Raw genomic sequence first — 26128 nt, forward strand, 5'->3', positions numbered from 1 at the left:
CAGGAAATGTAGTGGAGGTCGCATCAAACATCGGCATGCTGCAGCTGGCTGCGGACCCCGTGTGGATATTATACTCGTTTTTTCCCCTCTTGGGAATGTTATGTAGTAGTTGTATGAAATGAAAACGGATACAAATCTCCAATGGGATTTATCTTGTTTTTAAAAAAAGAACGTCTGTTTCTTTGACAGATAACATCAGATTTGTAACTCTGCTGGATTGCAGGAGTGTTCCTCCTCATCATGCCGCTGTCAGATTTCCTGGACAGCCTGAAGGACAACCCCTACTTCGGGGCTGGTTTCGGCTTGGTCGGGGTCGGGACGGCCCTGGCAGTGGCCAGGAAAAGCGCCCAGGTGGGGATGATCTTCTTCCGGAGGCACTACATGATCACCCTGGAGGTGCCCAGCAGGGACAAGAGCTACCACTGGCTGCTGAGCTGGATCACCAAGCACGCCCGGCACACGCAGCACCTCAGCGTGGAGACCTCCTACCTGGCGCACGAGAGCGGACGAGTTCACACGCAGTTTGACTTCCACCCCAGTCCTGGGAACCACATCATCTGGTCAGAGGAGGCGTTTAAACAAACTTCACATTTCAAAAGAATCTGTTTAGGTGCTAAAACGATGGAAATCCTAATTCCCAAAAAGTTGGGACACTAAAATAGGAGCAACATAATAATAATAATAATAATAATTAATAATAATAATACATTTTTTTTCTATAGCACCTTTCATACAAGAATTGCAGCTCAAAGTGCCTCACAGTAGGAACATACAGGACCGTCTCAGAAAATTAGAATATTGTGATAAAGTTCTTTATTTTCTGTAATGCAATTTATAAAAAAAAAAAAAAAAAAAAATGGCATACATTATGGATTCATTACAAATCAACTGAAATATTGCAAGCCTTTTATATAGTATTATAATTTGAATATTGCTGATTATGGCTTACAGTTTAAGATTAAGATTCCCAGAATATTCAAATTTTTTGAGATAGGATATTTGAGTTTTCTTAAGCTGTAAGCCACGATCAGCAATATTAAAATAATAAAAGGCTTGCAATATTTCAGTTGATTTGTAATGAATCCAGAATGTATGACATTTTTGTTTTTGTAATTGCATTACAGAAAATCACAATATTCTAATTTTCTGAGACAGTCCTGTAGACATGTTAAGAACAATGAGAAATAGAGAAGTAAAAACAATACTAGCAAATAAAAATGAAAGATAGAAATGATCATATAGAAACATTTAGGTGCAATGATATAATACAAAATTTTGACAAAATTCAGTTCAGTTCTAAATTCCTTTATAGAACAATTACTAGGATAGGATAAAAGCAATGTTGAATATAAAAAGGTAAAAATACTGCACCGAGTTGTAGGTCATACCACACACACTGTTGAGCACTGGGAGTCATAATGGAATGCTTTGCAGATCTTAAACCCATATTTGTTAGCAAACATATCATATCTTTAAATTAAGGAAGGGACCATCTGAAAAGAGTTGGGGCAGGGCAATGTTTACAATGGTTTTTTAGGTGTAGTTTCTGCACCTCTTAACAGCAGTCCATAAATCCTGAAAACTGAGACCAGTTTCTGGAGCTGTGCAATAATTCTGCATCTAAATTGCATTTTTTTTGTTTCATGATGTTTCAAATGTTTTCAGTTGGTGACAGGACAGGGCTGCAGGCAGACCAGTTCTGCAGCTAACTCTTCTACCATGAAACTCACGCTGCTGTAATGGATGTAGTTTGTGATTTGGTAACGTGTTTCTGAACAATGCAAGACCTTCGTTGAAAAAGATGTCAAAATAGGAACATTATGCTCTAATACCTGTATATAGTATTGCACTCCCATGCCGCTGGAGATGCAGGATTTTGCATTGCATTTGCACTGATAACGAGCCAGATAGTCTCTCATGCAGAGGATGTAGTATGTACAGTTTCTAAACAGAATTAGATTTTTGGATTCTGTGATGTCCTCTGTGGGACATCATCTTCTGGTCCATTGAACCAGCATTTGTGGAAGCCATGGCTAACTGTTTTTCCCAACTTTACACTGAGGAACTGAGGATATTGTTAAACAATTTGTATACAGTTTTAAGGATAACCTCTGCTTGTTTTTATTTCTGAGAGACTTTTAATATCTAATCATGTCATCATGGTTTGTTGCCACTGAGTATAGGATGTTCCTCCAGGTGTATCCTTTTAACACAACTTACTTTTTGGAGAGATGTTGCAGCTATTATTTTCAAAATAAGCTACGGTAATATTTTTCTTGGAATGGTAAAATGTCTCCCGTTAAATAATTAATATTTCTGTGGTATATTATGAATAAAATATTATTTAGGTTTTAAAAAGAAGATTAGCAAATAATTGAATTCTTTTTTTTTATTTGTAAGTTACATAGCTTCTTCACTTTGTCAGTTTAGAGGTGTTATTATTCTCATCGATTGTTCCTTCTGTGACATTATCCAGGTATGGGAGGACATGGATCAGGGTGGAGAGGACCAGAGAGAAGCAGATGGTGGATCTCCACACTGGAACTCCATGGGAATCTGTCACTTTTACTGCTTTAGGCAGAAACAAAGAAATCTTCTTTAATATTTTACAAGAAGGTACATACAAGTAAAGTTTCTCAGGTCTTTCTCTTGTTGGCTACAATCGGCCATTCAGTGAAGGTGTCAATCATGCTTTGCAGCAAGGGAACTGGCTCTGAAGCAGGAAGAAGGAAGGACAGTCATGTACACAGCCATGGGCGCAGAGTGGAGGCCCTTTGGGTTTCCACGGCGACGCAGGCCCCTTACCTCTGTGGTACTGGAGGCCGGTGTAGCTGAAAGGATCGTAGATGACGTGAAAGAGTTCATCGGAAACCCCAAGTGGTACACAGATAGAGGTAAAATATCCATTGGCTCTACCTTATTTGGTCAGTGCACATGGATGTTAGTGTTTTAATATTGTCTGCCTTTTAGTTGTCAAGATCAAAATGCTGAAGTTATGTGCTAATTAACAATAAAAAACGAGAAAGATGGATACTTCATTAAAAAATGTATCTTTTAATGATGTTTGCTGCCAGTCGCTGTGGTGTTACGTTGCCCGCTGCTATATTGTTTATCTGGTGCTGTTCTCTATTGTGATGTATGTTTTTTTTGTTTTTTTTCCTAATATACTGTATTTAAAGCATGTAATTTCCAATATATAACAAACATACAATCATGGAATGCAAACATACAATGCCAGGGGTTATTGTAAACAAAACACAAAAGAACTGAGAATGGGGCAAACAAGTAAAAAATGAAATAAATATATAAATTATAGAAAGATTTCGGGGCATACATTAAACGTCTTATCTATTGCGCTGTAATTTATTGCTCACTGTTGAAACACGTGCGGTGACTATAGCGGCTATTGCGCATGTGCGATTCTCAGCAGAGATAAGAAGGAAGGAGATGCTTCATTCTGATTTTAAAAAAAGAAAAAAGAAAAATTCTTGACAATTAAATTCACTGACGACTATTTTTTTTTACTATCAATCGTTGCACCCCTAGTTTAACATAAGAAAAACTAAAAGGGCGAGTAAAGGTTTAAGTCCATAAGCTGATGTTCACATTGTAGAGAAAATTAGATTTATTTGGAAAATGCTTGGACTGATTCATGATTTCTAGATAACGAGTCAAAATATGGTAAACAAGGGATAACTCTTGATGATATTGTGTCTTAGTTAAATATCCAGTTCAACGGTGATGGCCATATGGTTGAAAATGATTGTTTTTGTATGCAGGCATTCCTTACAGAAGAGGATATCTACTGTACGGTCCCCCGGGATGTGGAAAGAGCAGCTTTATGTGAGTGAGTTTGTGTTGTTGTTCCTGTTTTGTGTTACTGAAACTCATCAGCAACTCGCGTGCAACTTCACCTATTTGGGGCTTGTTTGCTTTCAGCACGGCATTGGCAGGTCAGCTCGGCTACAGCATCTGTCTGATGAGTCTGAGCGACCGGACCCTTTCGGATGACCGTCTGAATCACCTCCTGACTGTGGCGCCGCAGCAAAGCATCATTCTGTTGGAGGATGTGGATGCTGCCTTCGTGAGCCGAGAGTTGCTTCCTACTGAGAGTAAGTAGCAGAAAGGGTTAGCAGTTTTTAGTTTGATCCAAATACCAGCTTGAATATAATAGTAGTGTTTAGTTTTGTCTGTTTTAAAACATCACATCTTTTCATTTATACAACGGCTCCAATTTGGGGTTCAGAAGAGGTTAAAATTCAGATAATGTGAAATTATCGTCATGCTGAGAAGCTCTGTCTTTGTGTTTGTCTCTGCGGTGAGATTGGACTTCCAGTCATCGATGTTTGTTTTCTGCCCTCTCAGACCCTCTGGCCTACCAGGGGATGGGAAGACTGACCTTCAGTGGTCTGCTCAATGCACTTGATGGAGTGGCTTCATCTGAGGCCAGAATAGTTTTTATGACCACCAACTATATCGACAGGTATTGTTGGAAGAAAAAGGCGTGAATTTTCTTGGGTATTAATGACATTTTTGTGACATGTTTTCATCAAAATAACACAAGGATAATTCTGCCCTGATTTCAGTCTGTGATATCATTATACTATGGAAATTTTAATGGTTGAGATTACTAGACAATATATTTTCAGACTTAGGTGGTTTCACTCTTGAAATGGCATAACAAAAAAATTGGGGAGAAAAGTGTGTAAGTGTGATAGATGTCAATATTTTTAAGCTTTTTTTAATTTCAACCACCAAAAAGCAGGTAATATATTTAAAAAAATTATACATTCAGGCAATTTGTTGAGGAACCCTGATAGTAGTTAACTGAATGATGTAATCTAGACAAAAAAAGTCTGTATGTTGCCAAAAGTATGTTGTCTAGGTAGTTATAAGTTAACAAAAAAATCAGGGGGTCCAACCCTGGAAAATGTTTAGTTCAAAAAAACCATCACCAAAATGAATATTTACACCATGCCATTGCATTTTCCACATATACAATGAATGAATAGCAGTGTTGTGTCAGCTGACATTGACGTCGGTTTAAATAATAGTTTCAATAATAGTTTTGATATCACTGGTGAGTTTGACACCCATCATGGAACATTTTTTGTGATGTTGACATCCACTTTTACCTTTAATCTCCACACACAGGTTAGACGCAGCGCTCATTCGACCCGGCCGTGTTGATCTGAAGCAGTATATCGGACACTGCACCCACTGGCAGCTCAGCCAGATGTTCCGGCGGTTCTACCCGGACGAGCCCACCTCGGAAGCAGAGCGGTTTGCGGACCTCGCCTTAGCCGTCGACTGTGAGATCAGTGCCGCTCAGGTGCAGGGACACTTGTTGCTGCACAAAAAGGATCCTGCAGGGTCCATAGACAATGTAGCCCAACTAAAAGGATGACGGGACCGGAGGAGGTTCAGAGACTGATTATTAAATAAAGAGAAATATGAAAAACACAAGCTTGCTGGGTCTTTTTTTTTTTACATTTTAAGTTTCTTTTTTGTGCAACAGATGCTCTTTTCTGTGCTTGGAGAGATCGAGCACTAGATGTACTAAATGGGGGTGGAAGTTCTGGATGTGATCTAATAACGTGCTGGTTTGTGAATAAAAATGTATACTTTTATTTCAATAATGAGTAAAGCAGTCTACTGAGGGCATTGGGCACAAAAAGGCAGAACTTTTGTAAAGTGCTGCTGCATAAATAAATCTACCAGGCCATCATGCTTACTAAAGTTTCTGCTGATTTTAAAGCCGTTTGGCCCCATTTTAAAAGTCTTTATAGGTAAGATTACTACTAATGTTTAAATAAATGAATCCAAAGTAAGATTAAAAGAAAAGAATGATGGCTAATTTATTCAATGAGCTAAGTAGAGAAACAACAAACATTTTATGTTGGAAACAAAATAGGAGGAAGGAAGAAATTATTTAATCTTGCCTCTACTTCCCCATTTACTCATTTATATTCATCTTTAATCTTAAACTGGTTTGGTCCCATTTGTTAGAAAACTAATTTCCAGCTTATTGTTGTAAGACTGAAAGCTTAAACTCACTGATTTTCAAATATTTGTTCCTCATGGCTCAGGACCATGGATGACACAAAAGTGGTGTAATTATTATGTCATTAAACCCTAATGCTTTGTTTTAATAAGGAAAACACAACTAACTGAATAAATGACTATCATAGTTTTCTCTCCTCAAATTCTCTAAAAGGCAGCTGTTTTTCCAAAAGCAGGCAAGTAAACATGAATTTTGAACGACCTGAAAAACTGTACTTCTTGGAAAGCTTCCAGGACATCTGGAAAATACTTTATTCTGCTAAACTTGAACCGGTCGGCGGTGTCAGGATGAGGCCAAATGCAGATGAAAAATGCTCTGAGTGAGAAGAACAAACAGTTATGAATTATTACCAGAAGTTTTCATGTATGTAGCGTTGTGCACTGTTCCTTCAAGGCAAGCCATGGTTGTCATGGATTTGTGGGCAAGATTGAAAAAATGTAGCAAGTTGTACTTTTCATACTTGTACTTCATGAAAGTTTTTGTTGTCAAACAACAAATGATAATATAAAGACCTGTAGAGACTTGTAACGATTTTCCGGTGTGTAATTTGCGTTCCCTCTGATTTTTGGAGTCAAATGTTAACACAACAGTGCTCACGCCTTTCCGTCACCAAATCTTCAGTCCAAAACATAAAGTCTTTTACTGCCCCTTCTTTCAAATTTGTTATATTGGTATTCATAGCATGACTTAAGCCATTGAAATTTAAAGAAACAGGAAAAACGCGTTATATTGTCAACATTTGCTGATCGTGCTGAGCAACTGACTTCAGTTCTTTAATCTTTCACTGCACATGATTTCTGTGGCGGTAACGAGGTAGAAATTTGTGCAGGTGGCATGTTTGTGTGCGTAGCGGCAGAGAGCATCAAAAGTAATGGACATATTTCCATTAATTTCTTTGACGGGACACAGGATCTATGTTTTTTCGAAAAAAGCATAATTCTTGTAACTCGCCATATCTCGTCCTGCGAGACTTTTCTTCAAAACAACGAAAAAGAAAATCTCAACCTTGAAGAAAATGGACACAACATCTTTAGCAATTGACAAATTATTGTGATTTCTGCTACCGCTGTTGAGAAAATAGCCAGATGACGAAGGCAGTGGAGGATCATTCAAATGATTCTCTGAGAGAAATGGAGGAACAAGGTAGCTCTCTGTGTTTTGTTACTGTTTTGTTTTAAAGAGAAACAGACATGATGTCATCCAGAAATCCCTTACCCTACCTTTAAAGAAATGGTTTCTTGGGTTGTTTTACTTTGAAGTGGATTTTATCTTGTAAATCTAATATTCTATTTGCCCTTTCAATTAAGCAGACACATTTTGATAACATTTTTAACCAATTTAGTGACCAGGAAGGTGAATATTGTTATAACATCTGGGTTTTCATGCCCAGTCCCAAAGATTATATAATCAAGAGAAATGCAAAGAAAGCATGCTTTCACATGATTGCAATTGGAAGGTTTCAGATTCCACAAGCAACAACAAGCTCCATTGTTGGAGATTTATCAGCCTATTATGGGGACATATTGCACAGGGTCAAGCCAGGGTGTTCACCTGATTTCTGTTGTTTTGTAGCTTTTTCCTGCTGAAAGACATGTACAGGATATATTTATATGGGAGCTGTGGGATTTTGGGAATAAATTGCAGGCATTCATGAAGATTAACTGAATAAATGAAACAAGTCAAATAAAACTTAGTTTATAACAACCATTAAGCAACAATGCCTCACTTTTTGTGTTTATGTGGCCTGATCCTTAAACGCTGGGCTGGAAGAGTTAAATAATCCGTAACAAGTGGCCCCTCCCCACTCAGCAAAATCTCTTGGAAGTAATATGAACCTCATCTATTTTCTATTCTACCCTCGCAATGGCTGTGTGGCTGTCCTGGAGAGTAATGCCTAGGAATGCCAGCTGGCTGTCGCCATGCTATCTTTCTAAGACCCAGGTTTGTATCAGGGGTGTGGGAAGTACTTCCTCCAGCCCAGAGCCCCTCTCTGCCTTACAGGACAAGCTTCGGACAGTGGAAGACCTTCCACAGGTCAGCTTCTCGGAGCTGCTCTACAGAGTCACATTTCAGGGTTTCTACAACCGTCTGCATGAACTACAGGTAGGCTGATAATTCTAATCTATTGGGGTCTCAGATCCTACACATTCAATGGGTCTGTGACGTAGTGACGCATGTTTGTTTCAGCTTTCATCCAAAATTGTCAAAACCTTCTAAAAGCATAAAACTCTGTGAGCTCCTGGTTGCTAAGTCGATCAACTGATCTTTTATTTAGGTAGGCTACTTGGATGTCTGTTATGTCTCCATTTCCTCCCCCAATGACCATGTGCAATAACAAAAATGTTGGTCAAGTACCTGTGCCCTCCTCAGTAGCGGATCTATTTTACATGGGGGGGCAAACGGGTGGCAGGAGGTCTACAGGGTGATGTGGGACAACATCAGCGCAGTATGAGGAAATTCCAATGTCTAGTCAAGGGGCAACTTTAGAAAAGAGCCTCCGTAAAGACTTTTGCTCACATGTCTGGGTAAAGTTCGACAACCTATTTTTTTTGTTAGAACAAATCTATAGAAGGAATTTTAGGGGTGTTGTCATCTTGAATTTTTTAGCTGGTTACCACTAGAGGCCCTAGAATATACACATTCTCAATTCAGGCATATGGTCAGTTTTGGTCAACCTGTACAATTTGTATGCATAATAGTCAAGATTAAAACATTGTATATCTAAGGAAATAGATAAAACAATACTAAAAAAGCCTTTATGAATCATATTGTAATATTTTAGCCAATATTGGATACAAAATATCACTTTTTTATAGACATTTTTGACACAGAATTTCATAGAAAATGTGTTTATTCACACTTAACAGAAAACATCTTAATATATGTGGGTCCAGTAGCTGGTCTCCTTGTTTGAGAGAGGGGAGAGCATGTCAACTCGCTAGTTAATGAAAGACATGATATCTCTCGAACTGGTCAACAAGTTTATTGACATCATCATGATCCCGTTTGACTCTTGATGGAAGACAGTCTTTATGGGTATCTTCACCATCCTCATCCTCATGTGTCAGTCCAAAGAGTGATCTTGTATCCTCTGCCAGGGAAGCACGTTCATTGTAGGTGATGGACCAGCGATTTCTCGCACTCTCATTTCTTGTGATGCCCACCAGTCTTCCAGCAACTTTTCCTGTTTTGTTGATGTGTTCAAGGCGAAGGTCAAAAGGCACCCCATTGAAGCTATGCTTGGTTTCTTTGGCAACAAAATCACCATCTAGAAATCCCTGATAAGCCTCTGGTGCTGTGTGGTCCAGATGTTCCATGTCTGCAATGAATACAGTACCCCATCTTGTGTAATGAGTGTGATCATAAGCAGCGAACCAGGGCATCATGCTCTTGAATGCTGACATGTATAGCTTCCAATCTCCACACCTGAGTGCCCGTGTGAATGCCAGGAGAATAGACACAAGCTCCATGTATTGTCTCCAGAAGGTGAAGGTTGGCTTGTCTTCATTGGCCTTGTCAAACTCTGCAATGAGATTCTGAACCTTACCGACTTCCAGCAAAAGCTCCTCATAACATGCTCCAGCTGTTTCAACATCTCAATTTCTTATGTGCTCTGATAGTGCACCTGCCAGCTCCAAGCACCCCTTGGTGATTGTGTATTCATTGTCTTCCACCCATTGGAGAAAGCTTGGCCACAAGATCTTCCAAAGTGGTTCAAAGACAAGTTTGTGTGCACGGGCTATGCGGTTCCATCCCTTTCCCATCATGATATTATCTGCTGTGTTCTTCCCAAACACACCGCTTTCCTCAAGGATGTCTCTCAGCCCTGAATCGGCAACATGATGGCCAATGACCTTTGCAAAGTTCATTTGCACATGAAAGCCACCCAAGAGGATCACCATGTTCTCACACTCCTTTTGATGGTGCCACTGAAGCATCTTTGCTTTACAATAAAGCTGCTCATCAAATGTTATGACTGTGTACTTTTGACCTAGGTTGTTGGTCATGTTATGGCAGTTTTTTAATACTGTCCAAAGTGTATGATAGTCATGCGCTGGAGAATTAATCATTGGCATCATTCCGTTCAGTCAAGCCAGAAAGTGAAGCCCTAAAAAGCATGGTGCAGAGCTCTAGCTAGCTTGCCTTGCTAGCTTGCCTAGCTACCTAGCTGCTTCAATTAGCATAACATCCCATTACTAGTTAGAATGCAAAAAAAAAGATGCTTATTATGTGTGTGTTCAAAACGCCTATAAAAAAGTCATATTTTTTAACCAATATTGGACAAAATATAGCAATACAGTTAAAAAAAATGTTTCAATTAATGTGTTATCCATTTCCCTAAATATAAAATCTTGAACATTGAAGATTTTGCATATAAACTGTACATTTTTACCATTATTGTGACCATATGCATGAATTGAGTATTTGAATGTTACAGCGCCTCCAGTGGTCACCAGCAAAAAAATCCAAGATGACAAAACCCCTATTATTCTTCCTAGGGGTTCCTTCTAACAAAGAAATAAGGTTGTCAAACTTTACCCAGAAGCGTGAGCATAGTTATCAATCTTAGGGTTTGCCCCCTGACTAGTCTATATAAACTTCTTTTTGCAGCTCCTTGGGGTTTGGAGTTTGCACTGGTGCACCCCTAGGGAAGAGTATTAGGGCCACTGAAGAAAAAAAATACAATTCTGAGAAAAAAAGTCTGACTTTTTTTTCCACAGATTTTTCTTCAGCGGTCGTGATACTTTTCCTTACATCCCCTTTGCATTTTGATGTCTGAAAAAAATCCTTAAAAAAAACTGAGTGACAAAAGAATTTACCAAATGCATTTATCTACCACAGGATGTGGTTAATTGCAATTAGATAAAATAAGATGAATTGTAATGCTTCACACATCTAACCTTAAAACATTTTTTTTAAAGCATGTTATTTATTGAGTACAGTTATTTATGTTGCTACACTGGAATTTTGAATGGATAAGAAAAACATATCAATTGGTTCAGTTGAAATTGAGGGTAGTTCCTCTGACTCCCTACCACCTTTTTCCTTCTAATCTTCATCGCTTAGCTCTTCAGTTTCTGTCCCTTTTTTGAACCCAATACCCTATTGTCTTCATCCCGTCTTCTTCATCACTTTGTTGCTGCTCTGTTCCTCCCTCAGTGGCCAGGATATCAGCAAGCATATAGCAGACATCCACACAGACAGGTGGAAGCAAGCAGTGGGATGATCAGAGGGGGTGACTGCAGGTCAGCATGCAGCTCCCAAAGCTCAGGCCTGCAAACATACACGAAAGAGAAAAAGGGGAAATTCTATTTTCTGATTGGCTGATAGGTCGATAACTCCAGACTGCTGCTCTGCGCTGTATGAGCGCTCAGCGTAGTCGGCCTTTGACTCGTAAAATGGGATGTTGGACATTTCTGTGCGGTGAAGTTCTCAGCATTTGAAAACGTGTGATTTTTAAGAGCCCTGCGATAAATTAACAATTCAGCCGTTCCCGGCTAGCTATTAACAGATGTAGGCTACTGAACAGTTGGTTCCCGTTTGGTTTGAACATTTAACTTGTCCCCCATTGCCCGTGTACTGTACATCCGCCCCTGGCCCTCCTTTTTTATAGTAACCCAAGATAACAACAGTCATGCTTCAGCTGATTTTTAGACTTTTCTCTTCTTGCAGAACGGGTTTTTTTCAGAGGTTTGGAGCATTTAGTCAGACTCTCTGCTTCTTCTCTGCTTATTGAATGTCAAGCAGGTGTTCAAAATGACACAGTGCAGTCAATTTGATTTAATGAGAACACTCTGATCGTATTAGTTACAGGTGCAGCAGTTCAAGTTTCTCTCTTTCCAACCTCATGCATTGTGATACTGCTTGCACGCACGTTTCTCTGTGCACTCATTTGTCACAAATTCACTGTGTCTGCCATCAGATCTATGAAAAGAAGCTATACGGACCCATATACAAGAGCGGACTTCAGTCGGTGGCCTTGAACACTCCTCAGTTACTGGAGGAACTCCTGAGAAGGGATGAGAAGTTTCCTTCCAGAGGAGACATGTCCCTATGGACGGAGTACCGCGATATGAAAGGACTTGGCTATGGACCTTTCACAGAGTAAGACATATTGAGTATTGCACGTTTGTGAGGCACCAGAGCGGCCTCCCCACGTACAAGGGGATCAGGCAAACTGGACCTGGGTGATGAGGTGTAAAGGAGAGACCCCGCAGAGCGTGGAATGCCAAAAAATAAGGCTTTTTATTGTGTGCAAAAAAGCACAAAGACATACAGGCGAAGGCAAAATCAGTATTCTAAAAAAAAAAATGGCACATTGAGTATAGCCTCTCAACAAGCTACCTCCACTCAGCAGCCCCCTTTCTGGATAGCAGCCACTGGTTATGAAGCCAGGCAGGGTGGGGAGGTTGATTGGGCACAGGTGGGCCCAATCAGCAGAACCAGGTACACCTGTGTGCTGCTCCCCCGCAGACCACGCCCAATCCTCCACCCTGCCACACACATTTAAAAAAAGTCCGGTGACGGTGAGAAGGGGAGGGGTTGCTCACTTTCTCACAGCGTTGTACACTGAAAGGGTTCATTTTAATTTCCCTGCAACCTGGCATTACAACGTAGAGTTTTAAACAAAAGGGCATTGCAGAAAAACATCTGTCATGTGACTTAGATGACTGCTGCTGACCTTCTGCTGAGAAAGACACCATTCTCAGGTGGAATGCTGATGCTCCGTTTACTTAGATTGGATTAAATGAGTATCTAAAATGAATAGTTAACCTCATTTTTAACTGCATTATTCAGCTGAAGCCACCTTAATAAGAGCCAGTATATGTAGGTTAGTGTTTAAAACATACCATGAGTTAATCAAACTTTCAAGGAAACCTGCAATAGGACAACTGATGTATGTTATAAGTCACTCCTGAAAAGAAAGAGTGACTTATTTCCTGGTTAAGGATCTACTGTATCAAGGGCACGGTGGCGCAGCTGGTAGTGCAGCCGTCTCACAGCAAGAAGGTCTTGGGTTCGATTCCCACCGGGCAGAGGCGGTCCTGGCTACCTTTGCACCCTGGGTGAACTGTCCGCCCCCCCCCACGCAGCGAAAAAGAAAAAAAAACACATCACGTCAATGCACAGCCCTTGTGTAAATTACACTAATCCTTCACACATTCAAATGTATAACTAATGAATACATAAAAAAAATATACAATTAGGCTTAATCTGAATTAAGTGCTCAGACTGTAGCAGATTTTTTAACCTGGCTCTTTCACCACAGGTGTAAAGGGGTAAAGTGGAATCTAGAACTTTACTTTTTCTAGCCTTCTTTGCAGCAAAATCATCAATTACATAATCATACGAAATCTGTTGTGCAACTGTATGACTGATGCTGATGAAGGCGACTCCTGTGACATAGTGGGCCTCAAGTATGTTTTAATAAGCTTCAGCTTGGAAAAACGTTCTGCTTCCGCTACTGTCACTGGAAGGGTCGGACCAATTCTGAGTGCAGTCCACAGATTTGGGTAGATTTCTGCGAGCTCTTTCTCATGGATGAAAGTAAGCAGCTCAAGCAGAGTCATGGACTTTTACTACTTTATTACTACTTGGGTAGCAATGTGAGCTACCCTCACAAAAACATGCAGCAGTCCTGGGCTATACACTGCCCCCTCTGGCCAACCGGAGCACCAGATGGGGTGGGGAGGATCCGGCCGGAATAACATGATCCTTCCACGCGCTACGTCCAGCCGGAGAAGCCCCACCCTGTCTGGTGAAAAGATGCGGCCTGCTCACTCCTCAGGTTAAGGAGGAGACCTGAGCTCAGTGCAGGGCCCTCCCGGGGTTGGTAGAGGATGGCAATGCCCAGGACTGTCACTTAGGTAGGAGCACTGGGTGATAAAAAATGGGGAAAAATATTGGGGATACAAATATATATTAAAAAAAAAATGGATCTACTGTATCTGAGGCAGATTAGTGTCACGCTGACATTTTCATCAAAATTGTATCAAAGGTCGGATTTAATTGATTCATTTATTTCTATCGTGTTTCTTTTTTAATATTTACGGAGCCCCTAAAGGGACACAGATTTTTTTTTGTTTACAATGAGTTTTAAGCGTGCGCGTGAAACATTTACGCGCGCGCGTAAAACCTTTAAGTGAGCATGTAAAGTTGTTTACTTGCAAGCAAAGTGGTAATGTCCTTATAATGGAGTCTCAGGTTAAAATATAGCTCAGCTAAATCCTGTAATGTCTTTTCCATTCATAAACAGAGCAGGGCGCAACTGGATGGCTCCTGTTCCAGCAAAACTCCCATGTACTTGTTTTTACGCGCTCACGTAGAACAACTTTTAGGCGCTCACTTATAAGTTTTGCGAGAGCGCGTGAAACTTTTTAGTGAGTGCATAAACGTTTTACGTGCTCACGTAAACAACTTTACGTGCTCACTTAAAGGTTTTACGCGCACGCGTAAAGGTTTCACGCGCACGCTTAAAACTCATTATAAAAAAAAAAAAAATCCGTGTCCCTTTAGGGGCTCCGTAAATATTAACCCAAAAATATAAGATTTATTTACCGTAATATCAAATAAATACACATTTATTAAGAATAAAAGACAGATTTATTTACCAAATTATGAACACAAAAACACAAAAAAATAGAAGATCTTGGCTGTAAAAGAAACCTTAGATTTTTCAGTTGATGTTGGAGCCAACCACAATCTCACCACACTGGTGACAGTTTAGCTGCTAAACTTTAGCAGGTCAGACGTGGACATGGCAGTCGTGGTTAATAAACTACCCATACAATTAACAAATGTTCACAAACAGGGATTACACAAATATATAATATGTAATCAAAATATAAAGTATAAGAACAAATCAATTTTCAACGAGAACTGGATAAAAAAACAAAAAAGAGGTATTAACTGGGATTTAGTATGGACCATTCCAACAAATATTTGGTCAAAGTGGTTCACATCAAAATTGTTCATTAGATATGTCCTACTAACAAATTCTCATTTTATGAAGTGAAGCTGGCCCCCCACCCCACACAAAACTCAGTGAAAATATTCTCTATCGTTTGTAGTGCGTTAGTGCTGGTTTGTGCAGGAAGACATTTCATTTGTGCTGCTTTAGTTTTTAAGATTTCACGTTATATTTCAAAGGTCATTCTAAGTTCAACCAGCCCCCCAACTTTGTCAAAAATGAACCAAAATGGTCTAGTTTGTTTGTGCTGCGTTAGTGCTGGTTTGTGCAGAGAAACAAATCGTTTGTGCTGCTTTAGTTTTGAAGATATAACCGGTTTATTATGACACGATGACGTCACGCAGCCCCCCGACTTTGTTGATGTACAAGCGGCGTGATTGAAGTAATGAATGAATGGGCATACATTCACCTGTTCACCGCGGCGGCTGCGTGGAGAGGGGGTGAGTAGGGAGAGTGTCATTTTTTGTTGACTGCTTGAAATATCTACAAACTGAGAGTGAATATCTTGCCTTGCCTTGCTTTTGACTGTTTGTTCGGCGTTGACCAAAGAGTGAAACAACCATTTAATTAAAACCTTAGAAAAAAGTGTCAACTTATGAGAAAAGGATATGATGTGTGTCTTTAATGCTTCACTGGACAACACCATCTGAAGTCTTTGTTTCAATTGTCAGTAGTAATGGCAAACATTTCCTCACATATAACTTTGTAACTTTGTGTATTTCTGCTCTTAGAGAGGGGGAGAAGTGGTACAACCTGAGGGTGGTGCTGAACAAGCGTATGCTGCATCCAAAGGACTCTGCCCATTATGCTGCCGTTATCAATGAGGTGGTTACAGACTTCACCAAAAAGATTCAGTGTATACGCCAGCGCAGTGCAACGGGAGATCTTGTGACCAACATTGCCAATGAGTTTTATCTCTTTTCACTGGAGGGTATGAAGCAAATCATTTTTCAGTAGCACAAACTTCTTGATCATTTATATTTTTTCTTCATCTGAACCTGGGGATTTATAACTCAGGTATCGCCTCCATATTGTTTGAGACAAGGCTTGGGAGTCTGGAAGAGGAAATCCCTGCCGGTACGCAGGAATTCATCAATGCTATCGCGCAGATGTTCTCCAACAGTATGGCTGTGGTGATCATTCCCAAGTGGGCACGCAACCTACTGCCCTACTGGGACCGCTACATCGCTGGCTGGGAGGGCATCTTCAGCTTTGGTGAGCTTGTGTGATCCAATTGTGATGTTTCTTTCTGAATCTTTTTTTTTCTTCTTTTCTTTTCTTTTTTAAACTTTAAGGGCCTGATTTACTAAGATCCTAAATAAAGAGTACTAAATTGTGTGTGCACTGAAAAAGTTTGCGTGTGCTGTTGTGTGTTTTGCGGGTGATCAACTAAGAATGCTTGCGCAATTGATAACAGGTGCAAACCGCAGTATTTAAATGAGGTGTTGCGTGTCTTACGGTTTGCGCCATGGAGAGTTTGGATGGAAAGCAGGATAGTCGCGCAAAATGAAATTTGACGAGTTGGAGTTAGAGATATTAGTGGAAGAGGCAAATAAACACATTCATGAACTGAAGCAAAGAAATTTAAACATTACCAAAAGAAACGCAATATGGGAGAAAATCTGCGATAGAATAAATGCAGTTGGTAAGACAAAAAGAACGGCAGATGAGGTTAAAAGAAGGTGGCAAGATATGAGGCGAAGAACTAAAGAAAAAGTGGCCTTTAATAAAACTTCGGCAAAGACTCTCTCTCTGCGTATTCTTTGATTTTGGCGATGTCGCCTCCTTGCCCCTGTTGTGCCGTATTCAGCACCCCTGCCGTGAAAAGCACCCCCTCGTCGACATATATTACCCACAGACAGATCTCTTATTCACGAGTAAATGTCAAAAAGGACTAAATGCTCATGTTTAATTTACTACAAATGACAACGTACACACAATGACAAAAATTATATTCTCATTCCGTGTCACGTTCTGTTTAGCGTCCCGTTTTGTGTTAATGATTCATGTTTAAATGCGCTCATGGATTCCACAATAGTCATACTTTCCCACAATCACAGTCACAGATAACAAAAATCGGGTAAATGGTTATTGATGTCATTAATTAATAGCCTGCTTACTGTGTTGTCTTCCATAATATTTGTAAATATATATATAATATAAACTCATAAGTATGTGTTTGTGTGAGTGTGTATGAGGGGGTGCTTTTCACGGCAGGGGTGCTGAATACGGCAAAACACCACAATAACAGCAGCCATCGGTGCGTAATGCTGGGCAGATTAGCACCTTCCTTTCGAGCGTATTAAATACAGACGCGATCATAATCCCCGCAATTACTTTCGGGCTTGGTAAATCTCATTGCGTGTGGTAAATGAACCTATTTGCATTTTCCCCTCCCAGTATTTAGCGCTTTCTGGCGGGTACGCCCCATATTGATTATTCATCAGGGCAAAAGTACTAAATGAACAGCGTGTGCTATTTTGCTCATTTGAGAGGCGCAGTCCTCTTTGCACGCTGTCAGTAGATCAGCTTGCACATTGGTTTGCGGGTGATGTCAAGTTTGCACACGTTTTTACGCACGCAAACCTTCAGTAAATCAGGCCCTAAGTGTGTTATTAACCGAGGATGCAGTCAACTTTATTTTAATCCAGACTAAACCATTACATGAAAAAGGCAAAATAAGACCTGAAGAAATATATAATTAGTATTTTATTGTGTGTCTAAAGGACTTTTTGAGTATTTTGCAGCGTAGGGTGGAAACTGTCAACCTGTAAGCCATAAATAGGAGATTTTTATGTGATTCTGCCATGTGCAAAGGTAAATGCCTCTTTTAAGGTTGTTTTTTTTTGCATGTAAAAAAATTCCAAAATTAATTTGGTTACAGTAAATCTTAATAAGAGGCAAATACAACCTTAGACAGGAAACGCAATTTCTTTTTCCACTCGCCATTATATAAAAAAAAGAAGAATGGAAGCCAAAAATAAAAATAAAAATCATGTGGGTAAAATAAGTACCTAAATGTTTCCAGCGCTTGTTGATCCATGTTTATCAAGAAAAACAAATTTCCTTTATGACTTCCAGTTTCTCCCATCGAGAAATTCTGACCCATTCTTTTTTATGTCATCACTAGAGTTCATTGAGGTATTTGGGCATTTGCTTATACACGGGTCTCTTAAGGTCTCACTAAAGCATTTAATCGTCAATGCCTGATGAGTTGCTCGTGTGCTTTAGATTATTGTCCTGTTGCGTTACCCAGTTTTTCAGAGAGCAAGGTAACTTAAACCCAAGTAAGAGATGACTAACTCAAGCTTGTTTCAGAAACTTAGGCAGCCTAAATTCAATCTGCTGACACGGTAACTTACTCTGGAAAGATAACAGATTTTGTTCCTTAAACCAGTTTGTCTCTGTTTCCTCCTCTTCCTAAAGCTGAAACGGGTTTCATTTCATGAGGCAATCAGTCTTATAATGCACATTTCGGAAACTTCAGTGAATGAAGGCACCTTTTTATTGATGAAGAGGCTTCATTAGTCAGAATGGAGCTGCATTTGCAACAGGAACCAATTCTTAACTTCCCAAATAGATTGTTTGGTCTGCCAAATAAAATGCTGTTTGTGTGCACATATAATATATTATCCACCAGTGCATCACAAAAATCACCCACCATTGGCATCTCTTTACTTCACACCAAATACTTTACCTTACTTTACTTGGTTTGCTTTTTTTTGCAAAAAGCTATGCAAAAAAATAATATAGAAAATACATAATCATACAATTATTAATTCATACAGTCTATAATATTTAAAATGCTGATAATTTGTGAGCGTAAACTTTGTCAGACATGGGGTGCACTTATGTTAAACAACTACTTAAATGAAACTCTTTCATTTCCATTTGTTTTACAGCTAAAATGGTGATTGACAAGAAGATGGAGGTCATTCAAAGCCGTGTTGAAAGCAACCAGGATATTGGAGGGGGATATCTAACATATCTCCTCTCAAATACTCAGATGAGCTCTAAAGATGTGTATGGCAGCATCGCTGAGCTTCTCTTAGCTGGAGTGGACACGGTAAATCCACTGACCCACCCATTCCTGCCATGATATAAAAAAAAAGAAAAAAGAAAAAAGAATGTGATTAAGAATATATGTCATACATTCATCACCCATAACATTAAAAAGTCCAGCATGTGAAATGAGGTAAATATGCGCCTCACACTTCTGTGTTGACATTTTCATGTGTCTTTATTGCAAAGACCTCCAACACCCTCACATGGGCTTTACACGAGCTGTCCAAACACCCTCAAGTCCAGGACAAGCTCTACGAAGAACTGTCCACACTAGTAGCCCCTGAGCAGATCCCCACTGCAGCAGAGGTCACGTCTCTGCCATATTTACGGGCTGTTATCAAGGAAACACTCAGGTAAGATCTTTTTATTTTTTTTTACAGCTTAAAACTTTTTTAGCCATATGATTAAAAACTCAAATATTGTCTGTCTACATAACCCATGACTTGTGTTAGGATGTACCCTGTGGTTCCTTTGAATGCAAGGTTCATAACAGAAAAGTCCGTCTCCGTTGGTGGATACCAATTTCCAAAGAAAGTGAGTCTGATTTTCTTTTTAAATGTTAATTAAAACTTTGTACTTATTTTATGTACACTATTTGTTTATTTGTTTATTTAACTGGATCCCCATTAGCTGCCACCAGAGTGGCAGCTACTCTTCCTGGGGTCCACACACAACAAAACATCACATAAGACACAATAAATCAACAAAACGTAAACACAATAAGACATCAACAAAACATCACATGAGACACAATAAATATCATGTCTGACAAAACATAAAAACAATAAAAACAAGTAAAGCAAACATACAAAAACAATGCAAGACGTAAAACAAAACATAAAAACAAACAGTATAGGCTTCAAATTAAAACGAACTAAAGTGCACTAAAACTAACCATCACAATAAATTAAATATATCCCATCTAATTCCCTAAGATTTAGATAACATTTGGATATAAATTAATGTGTTTTTTAAAAAGTTTTTTAAAACTTGTCTTAGTCGGTGCTTCAATAATTGAAATTGGCAACTTGTTCCACACAGAAAGAGCCCGATATATGATAGACCTCCGGACTGCATCTGTTCTGGGTTTGGGTTTCACTAGAGAACCTCTAGTAGCCTGCCTGGTACTATAACTGTGGTGATCTCTTACATAATGTAATCGTGAGTACAGATGGTTTGGTTGTTTACTGTGGAAGATGTTTCTGAAAAAAACCATTAAGTTACAAGCCAACCTCTCCTGGACTCTGAGCCATGAGAGACTGGCATGCAAACTTTCAGTACTCTGTCTCACCCCTGATGGACAGCACAATGCGAGCCTTGCAGCTTTATTCTGAGCAATTTGAAGCTTAGAGAGGTCTTTTTTGGCTGCACCCGACCAAATTGGTGAGCAGTAATCAAGGTGAGATAACACCAATGCTTGGATCACCAGTACTCTAGTGGCAGGAGTAAGAAAACCAGAACATCTTCTGATACATGCTACACCTTTACCCATTCTCTTGACCACATTCTCAATATGTTTTTCCCAAGACAGCCGCTCATCAAGTGTGACACCGAGCAATTTAGCCTCTTGAACCTGGTCAATACCTGAACCTTTGAATGATAAGACCAACTTGTTGTTATTATTAGCAGCATGTTTGGCCCCAAACATGATGCTTTTAGTCTTTGCCACATTCAACACCAATTTATTCTCACATATCCATTGCAGTATTAGTTGTAGTTCTGATTGAAGTGTGTTCCTTAACTCTGTCATATTATTTGATGCATAGTATATAGTTGTATCATCTGCAAAAAGTGTAGCACTGCACTTGTCCAAAGCATAGGGCATGTCATTAGTGAAAGTTGCGAAGAGTAACGGCCCAAGGCAACTCCCCTGGGGGACGCCGCACTGCACATACTTTGGGGAGGAAAAACTCCCATTGAAAAATACAGACTGCGTCCTATTGGACAAGTAGCTATTCATCCATTTGATTGCTGTTGGACAAAACCCATATGCAGCTAGTTTTGCTAATAATAGCTCATGGTCAACAATATCAAATGCTGCGCTAAAGTCAATCAAAACAGCTCCAATCATCATTTTCCTGTCAATATACGCTGAAAACTATGCCACTATGCTAATAACTTGTATCTTGAAATTTTCAAATGTCCAGTAGAATGTAGTTTGTACACAACTTGCCTTGTGTATTGAATTTTTGGTTTGTTAAGAGAGAATAGTAGATTGTTTTAATTGTCAGGCGGGAAAAACACAAAACTAACTATAATAACTCTACAACAAAAATATTGAGATTTATATTAAACTCATATTTCCGATATTTTTTCTTATGATTTGTTTTTCCAGAGTGCTTTCACATTTTCACACTATGCCATCAGTCATGATGAGGACACTTTCCCAGATTCGTTTTCATTCAGACCTGAGAGATGGCTCCGTGATGGCCGCGAGAGGCCAAACCCGTTTGGCTCCATCCCCTTTGGCTACGGAGTGAGAGGTTGTGTCGGTCGACGGATTGCTGAGCTTGAGATGTACTTGCTTCTGTTTCAGGTAAATTAAAAAGAAAAAAAAAAACAGCCTGGAAATGTAATAAGTTCAAACAATTTGATGTAACAGAATAATTCAGGGTTAACATTTCGTTACAATTGCTGCTAATGTATTTAAAAGTGCCACAGTCAATATTCAGCCTTCACACAAAACTGGACAATCAAGAGAGGTGTAATACATCAGCCTTTACAGGGTCACAGTTTATAGACATGTTCTGTCACCACTTAGAACATAATTTTCAAGAAAAGACTTGGGACTGTAGTTAATGATAAGTTAAAACCATGGAGTCGTGAAGTTTGGTTGGAGTATTGATTACCTTGTAATAATGTAAACCATATAAATGCATATAAATGCTGTTCACATCTGCCTGTTAATATGACTGCAGCAGTTCAGACTTGTACTGTTTTGACTTTGATACATAAATGAGTGAAGTTGGAATTGACAAAGAAAGGCATCAGTGGAAGTCTTTTGGACATGACACCTGTACATTCAGCTGAAACCATAATGGAAGGCAGGGCACGTCTGAAAAGGCTGTCTTAGTATTAGTGCTAGAAAACAAAAAAAAACTAAAACATATGTCTGTTGAATTAAAATAAAAGGACATCATTAACTCAGAATTTCTGTCTTTTCCCTAAGCTTATCAGACGATTTGAAATCAAACCAGATCCTGCAGTCGGAGAGGTGAAAAGCATCAACCGCACTGTTCTTATTCCAGACAAGGAAGTCAACCTGCACTTTGTGGACAGAGAATGTGGAAGTGCTTGTAGTGTCTGAACTTGTGCTATACAAATGAACAATTAAGAGGGAATTCTTTCCTTTAAGGAATTAGGGAATTTGGGTTATCCTGACATTTGTTCATAAAGTAAAGATATAGCTTTAGCTATAGCTGGTAGACCTGCCGGGGTGTTTTATGATTAACTGCTGCTATAGGCAGGGTTTCAGCCTCATCCTCTATAAAAGCATGTCATTGCCTTTTGTTTGTTGATTTTTTTCACAATTGGTTCAGAAAGATCCTAGATTCTGTTTTATGCCTTCTTTTTATTGTAATAAATATTTTTATGCATTGTTAGAGCAGTGCTTTTTTTTAACCCTTTTTTTCGTACTCATCGACAGAGAAAGAACAAACAAGTTAACCACAGCTTAATTTACTTTTACAGATCAGGTTGACTGAAAATGTCAAGTGTATATGCGAATATGCTGTTGTTTTGTATTGATCCAAGTAAATGTCACAGTAGAAGCACTTCTGAAATACATGCAAATGTAACTATAAAATTCATGCTTATGCTTAAAAAAATGCTCTATATGTTACCAAATGAACACGGTTTGTTTATATTCAGTGGTCTTATGCAGCAAAAGCCCTTCTTGAATGCTTTAAATATATCTATCTTACTGTTTCTGAAATTGTCAAAGGTCATTGTAGGCACCATATTATATTTTATTGATTGTGTCTTTTATTTTGAAACATTTAAGTGGTTTCCATAATGGATCTTTTATTTTGAAGTCAAACCCGGAAATTATAATGACAATAGAATAAAATAAAATAAAATGAATTAAAGCTGCAAGCAGCGATGAACGGGCCCTCGCACCCTTGTGCACGTTCAGGCGTGCTGCAGTGGAAGCGCTTGTATGACTTGCATGTAGATGTATTCAGGCCTGGACATTTAGCGGATGACACCACCCACGACTCTCTATGTCAAACCATTCAAAAGTTATAGCAGAAAATAGGGACTATCAAATATTGACCAATCAGAAGAAGGGGCAGGGCTTCTTCATGCCAATGAAGATCAAGTACTCAAAACCGAGTCCGATGACACCACCCACGACTCTCTATGTCAAACCATTCAAAAGTCATGGCAGAAAATAGGGACTATTAAATATTGACCAATCAGGAGAAGGGGCGGAGCTAATTTGCACCAAGTATGTTCAAGGACTCAAAACCGAGTCTGATGACACCACCCACAACTCTTTATGTCTTTATGTTGAATGGTTATTCAAATGTTATGGCAGAAAGTAGGAACTATCAAATATGGATGATATGCCAGATGCTGAAATCAAATAATATAATTCGTATTAGACTTACCGTAGTGTTTAATCACTGCTTTAATGTTCTCCCAGGAGAGGCAAAATGGCAGTAAAGGACCGCAAAACTTTCCTTGTGCAAAACGCCTTCATTGGAACTGTTACAAACTCCTCAGTCTGGAGAAGTACAAGTCTACTTCTTCAGCTATTTTTGCCCTTTTTAATATGCAGTCTCTGCCCAACTATTTTTGTTGCCCCCTATGATCTGGATTTGCTGGGCCTTACTGAAACTTGGCTTCAAACTGGGATTGTTACAATTTAATGGAGCGTAGTGAGACTAACAATAACTTCCAGACCTGGGGTAAATGGGCTGTAGTGTTGTTATTACAGTGGTTTTCTTCCGCAGCTGATGCTTTAAACAATTTTGAAACAATTTAAATTCAGTAAAAAAATTCCTTCTCGTTTGTGAACCGTATTCGGTGTGATCTGAATCATAACCTTAATTCCTACATGAGTTTGACAAATTTAAACTATATATTTTAATCTGTTGTTCTTAAATATAAGAAGTTAATTATGGCTGGCGAATTTAGCTAGACCCTTGGAACTCTTTCTATACGTTGATTTTATGTGTATAGTGTCACAGCCCAGCACATGACATCACACTTGCTCCTATAAACACTTGATCACATAATACGTTTTAGATTATTCTGCAGACAATTACTCTGTAGAAACAAATGTTACAGTCTTTCATCTCTGCTGAACAATCAGAGGCACATTTTCAGGTTTCGTCTGTGATATAGTCATGATGGTTGCATTATTTTACATTAATAATGACCCTGTTACCTGATTTAATGATGCATCCGTTACTGTTTCCTCAGTTACGTGCAGGCTAGTTTGTGTTGTTAACCTCTGTGTTAGTAAATGTCACAAAGTTGTCAAGCTTTTTTTTCCTTCCCCCTAATCTCCAGTATACAAGGACCCTAGAAATGCTGTCAGTATTTTTAAGATCTTATCCATCTGCACTGCTAAGTTCCAGCCATTCAGTTTTGTCACATTTGACTGATTGTGAGCAGAGAATATATAGCCCAACATCTCCGAACTCATCTTTGTACTTCTGTCAGCAGCCACATCAATAAACACCAGTGAAAACATAAATCTGTAAACATTTGTAAGATTGGGGAATATGCAATGGAATAGTGAGCTGCTGTTGCTAATGAGCCCCCCCCCCTTCATCATATTTTTATCATACTTTTTAAGTTCATCTTGGGTTCATCCATCCAAATAATGTGGTTACAGGACATGGGAGGCTGTGACGTGTCCTAGCAAGGTCTAATTTGACATTCTTTTTACTGAATGGCATCCTTTTACCGGAGACGTTGACAATGATACACCCACCTCCTTCAGAGTTTTCTGGACTTCTGTTGATGTTGTGAAGGGGTTTGTCTTCTCCAAGGAAGGTTATGCAAACGCCCACTTAAATTAATTTCTGTGGATTTCCATGCCTTTTGATGCCGTTAAGCTCACCAGTGGTTTCTTTCTTTTCAAAAATGTCAAACGAGCTGCCACATGCCAACTCATGCCAAATCAGGATTTCAGGCTTTTATAAGCTAAATCTGTTTTTAAGCAATAACATAATGCACCTACTGGCAATTTATCTTCTTTTTAGTCAACTGTCTGAATACTTTGGAGTTTTTGAAAATGGAGATAGGTCGGCTTTGCATAAGATGTCTGAAATTCTCGCGGACATCCTAGATTTTGGGGCCGCCATCTTGGAATTTTGAGGCAAGCGCCTTTTTCCTAAAGAGTAGACCTTGGAGAGTATCTGTGCCAAATTTCATGCTTCTTTACCAAAGTGAAGTATCGTTTCACTAATCTGCTGTACTATTGACCTCCTGCAGCGTTGAGAGACTTCTCTCCGCTACAAACAGGATCCAGGTCCGCCTGAGATCATCCATGCTGACTGGTCCCCTCAATAACATGACACTTATGTCATTTGAAAGAGAAATTATTGACAGTTCGGATTATGATGACATAATCAACGCTTTTAACTCCAAGCCCAGAAGACTCTGTCTTGTTTAGCAACTGCAGGTAAAACAGTGTTGTTTACTTTTTATATTTCTGGCCCTCCGTGGCATGTTATGATTGCGTTTATGTGGGGAAGCACAAAACTTTAACATGTTCAATTTGTCTGACATGTCAATATCTGTTCAATACTACCCAACCCCACTTGCAAATCACCAACTTTATGAATGAACCTCATACACTGAAAAACATAAATCTAAGCGCATATAAATATAACATATTTGAATATGTGATATTAACAATTAAAAATGAAGTTTGTTGCTTTACATGAATACATCTAGTTTTGAACTGAATCTGCATTCGTTCAAAAAACAAGACATTGCACATTTTTTCCTTAACAAGCAGTATTCATGTAATCCCAGGCAATCTTTTAATTTACACACAAACAACAAGC

General features: G+C 39.1%; 2 protein-coding genes across 2 annotated transcripts; both read left to right on the top strand.

Moving 5' to 3' along the window:
* Positions 1–6: 6 nt before the first annotated feature.
* On the top strand, positions 7–5459 carry LOC133446095 (mitochondrial chaperone BCS1). Its single transcript, XM_061723870.1, has 7 exons — positions 7–560; positions 2477–2616; positions 2700–2894; positions 3780–3843; positions 3940–4112; positions 4366–4483; positions 5155–5459. The coding sequence occupies exons 1-7, from the start codon at positions 241–243 to the stop codon at positions 5405–5407; spliced, it is 1263 nt and encodes a 420-aa protein (XP_061579854.1). The 5' UTR covers positions 7–240; the 3' UTR covers positions 5408–5459.
* Positions 5460–7927: 2468 nt separating this feature from the next.
* LOC133446096 (sterol 26-hydroxylase, mitochondrial) lies at positions 7928–24839 on the top strand. The gene is made up of 9 exons (XM_061723871.1): positions 7928–8167; positions 11988–12169; positions 15767–15966; positions 16053–16250; positions 18938–19101; positions 19287–19453; positions 19553–19634; positions 21436–21636; positions 22270–24839. Exons 1-9 carry the CDS (start codon positions 7928–7930, stop codon positions 22405–22407), a joined length of 1572 nt encoding a protein of 523 aa, XP_061579855.1. The 3' UTR covers positions 22408–24839.
* Positions 24840–26128: the final 1289 nt, after the last annotated feature.

Source organism: Cololabis saira, chromosome 6 (genome assembly GCF_033807715.1).
Source record: "Cololabis saira isolate AMF1-May2022 chromosome 6, fColSai1.1, whole genome shotgun sequence".
NCBI classification, from domain to species: domain Eukaryota; kingdom Metazoa; phylum Chordata; class Actinopteri; order Beloniformes; family Belonidae; genus Cololabis; species Cololabis saira.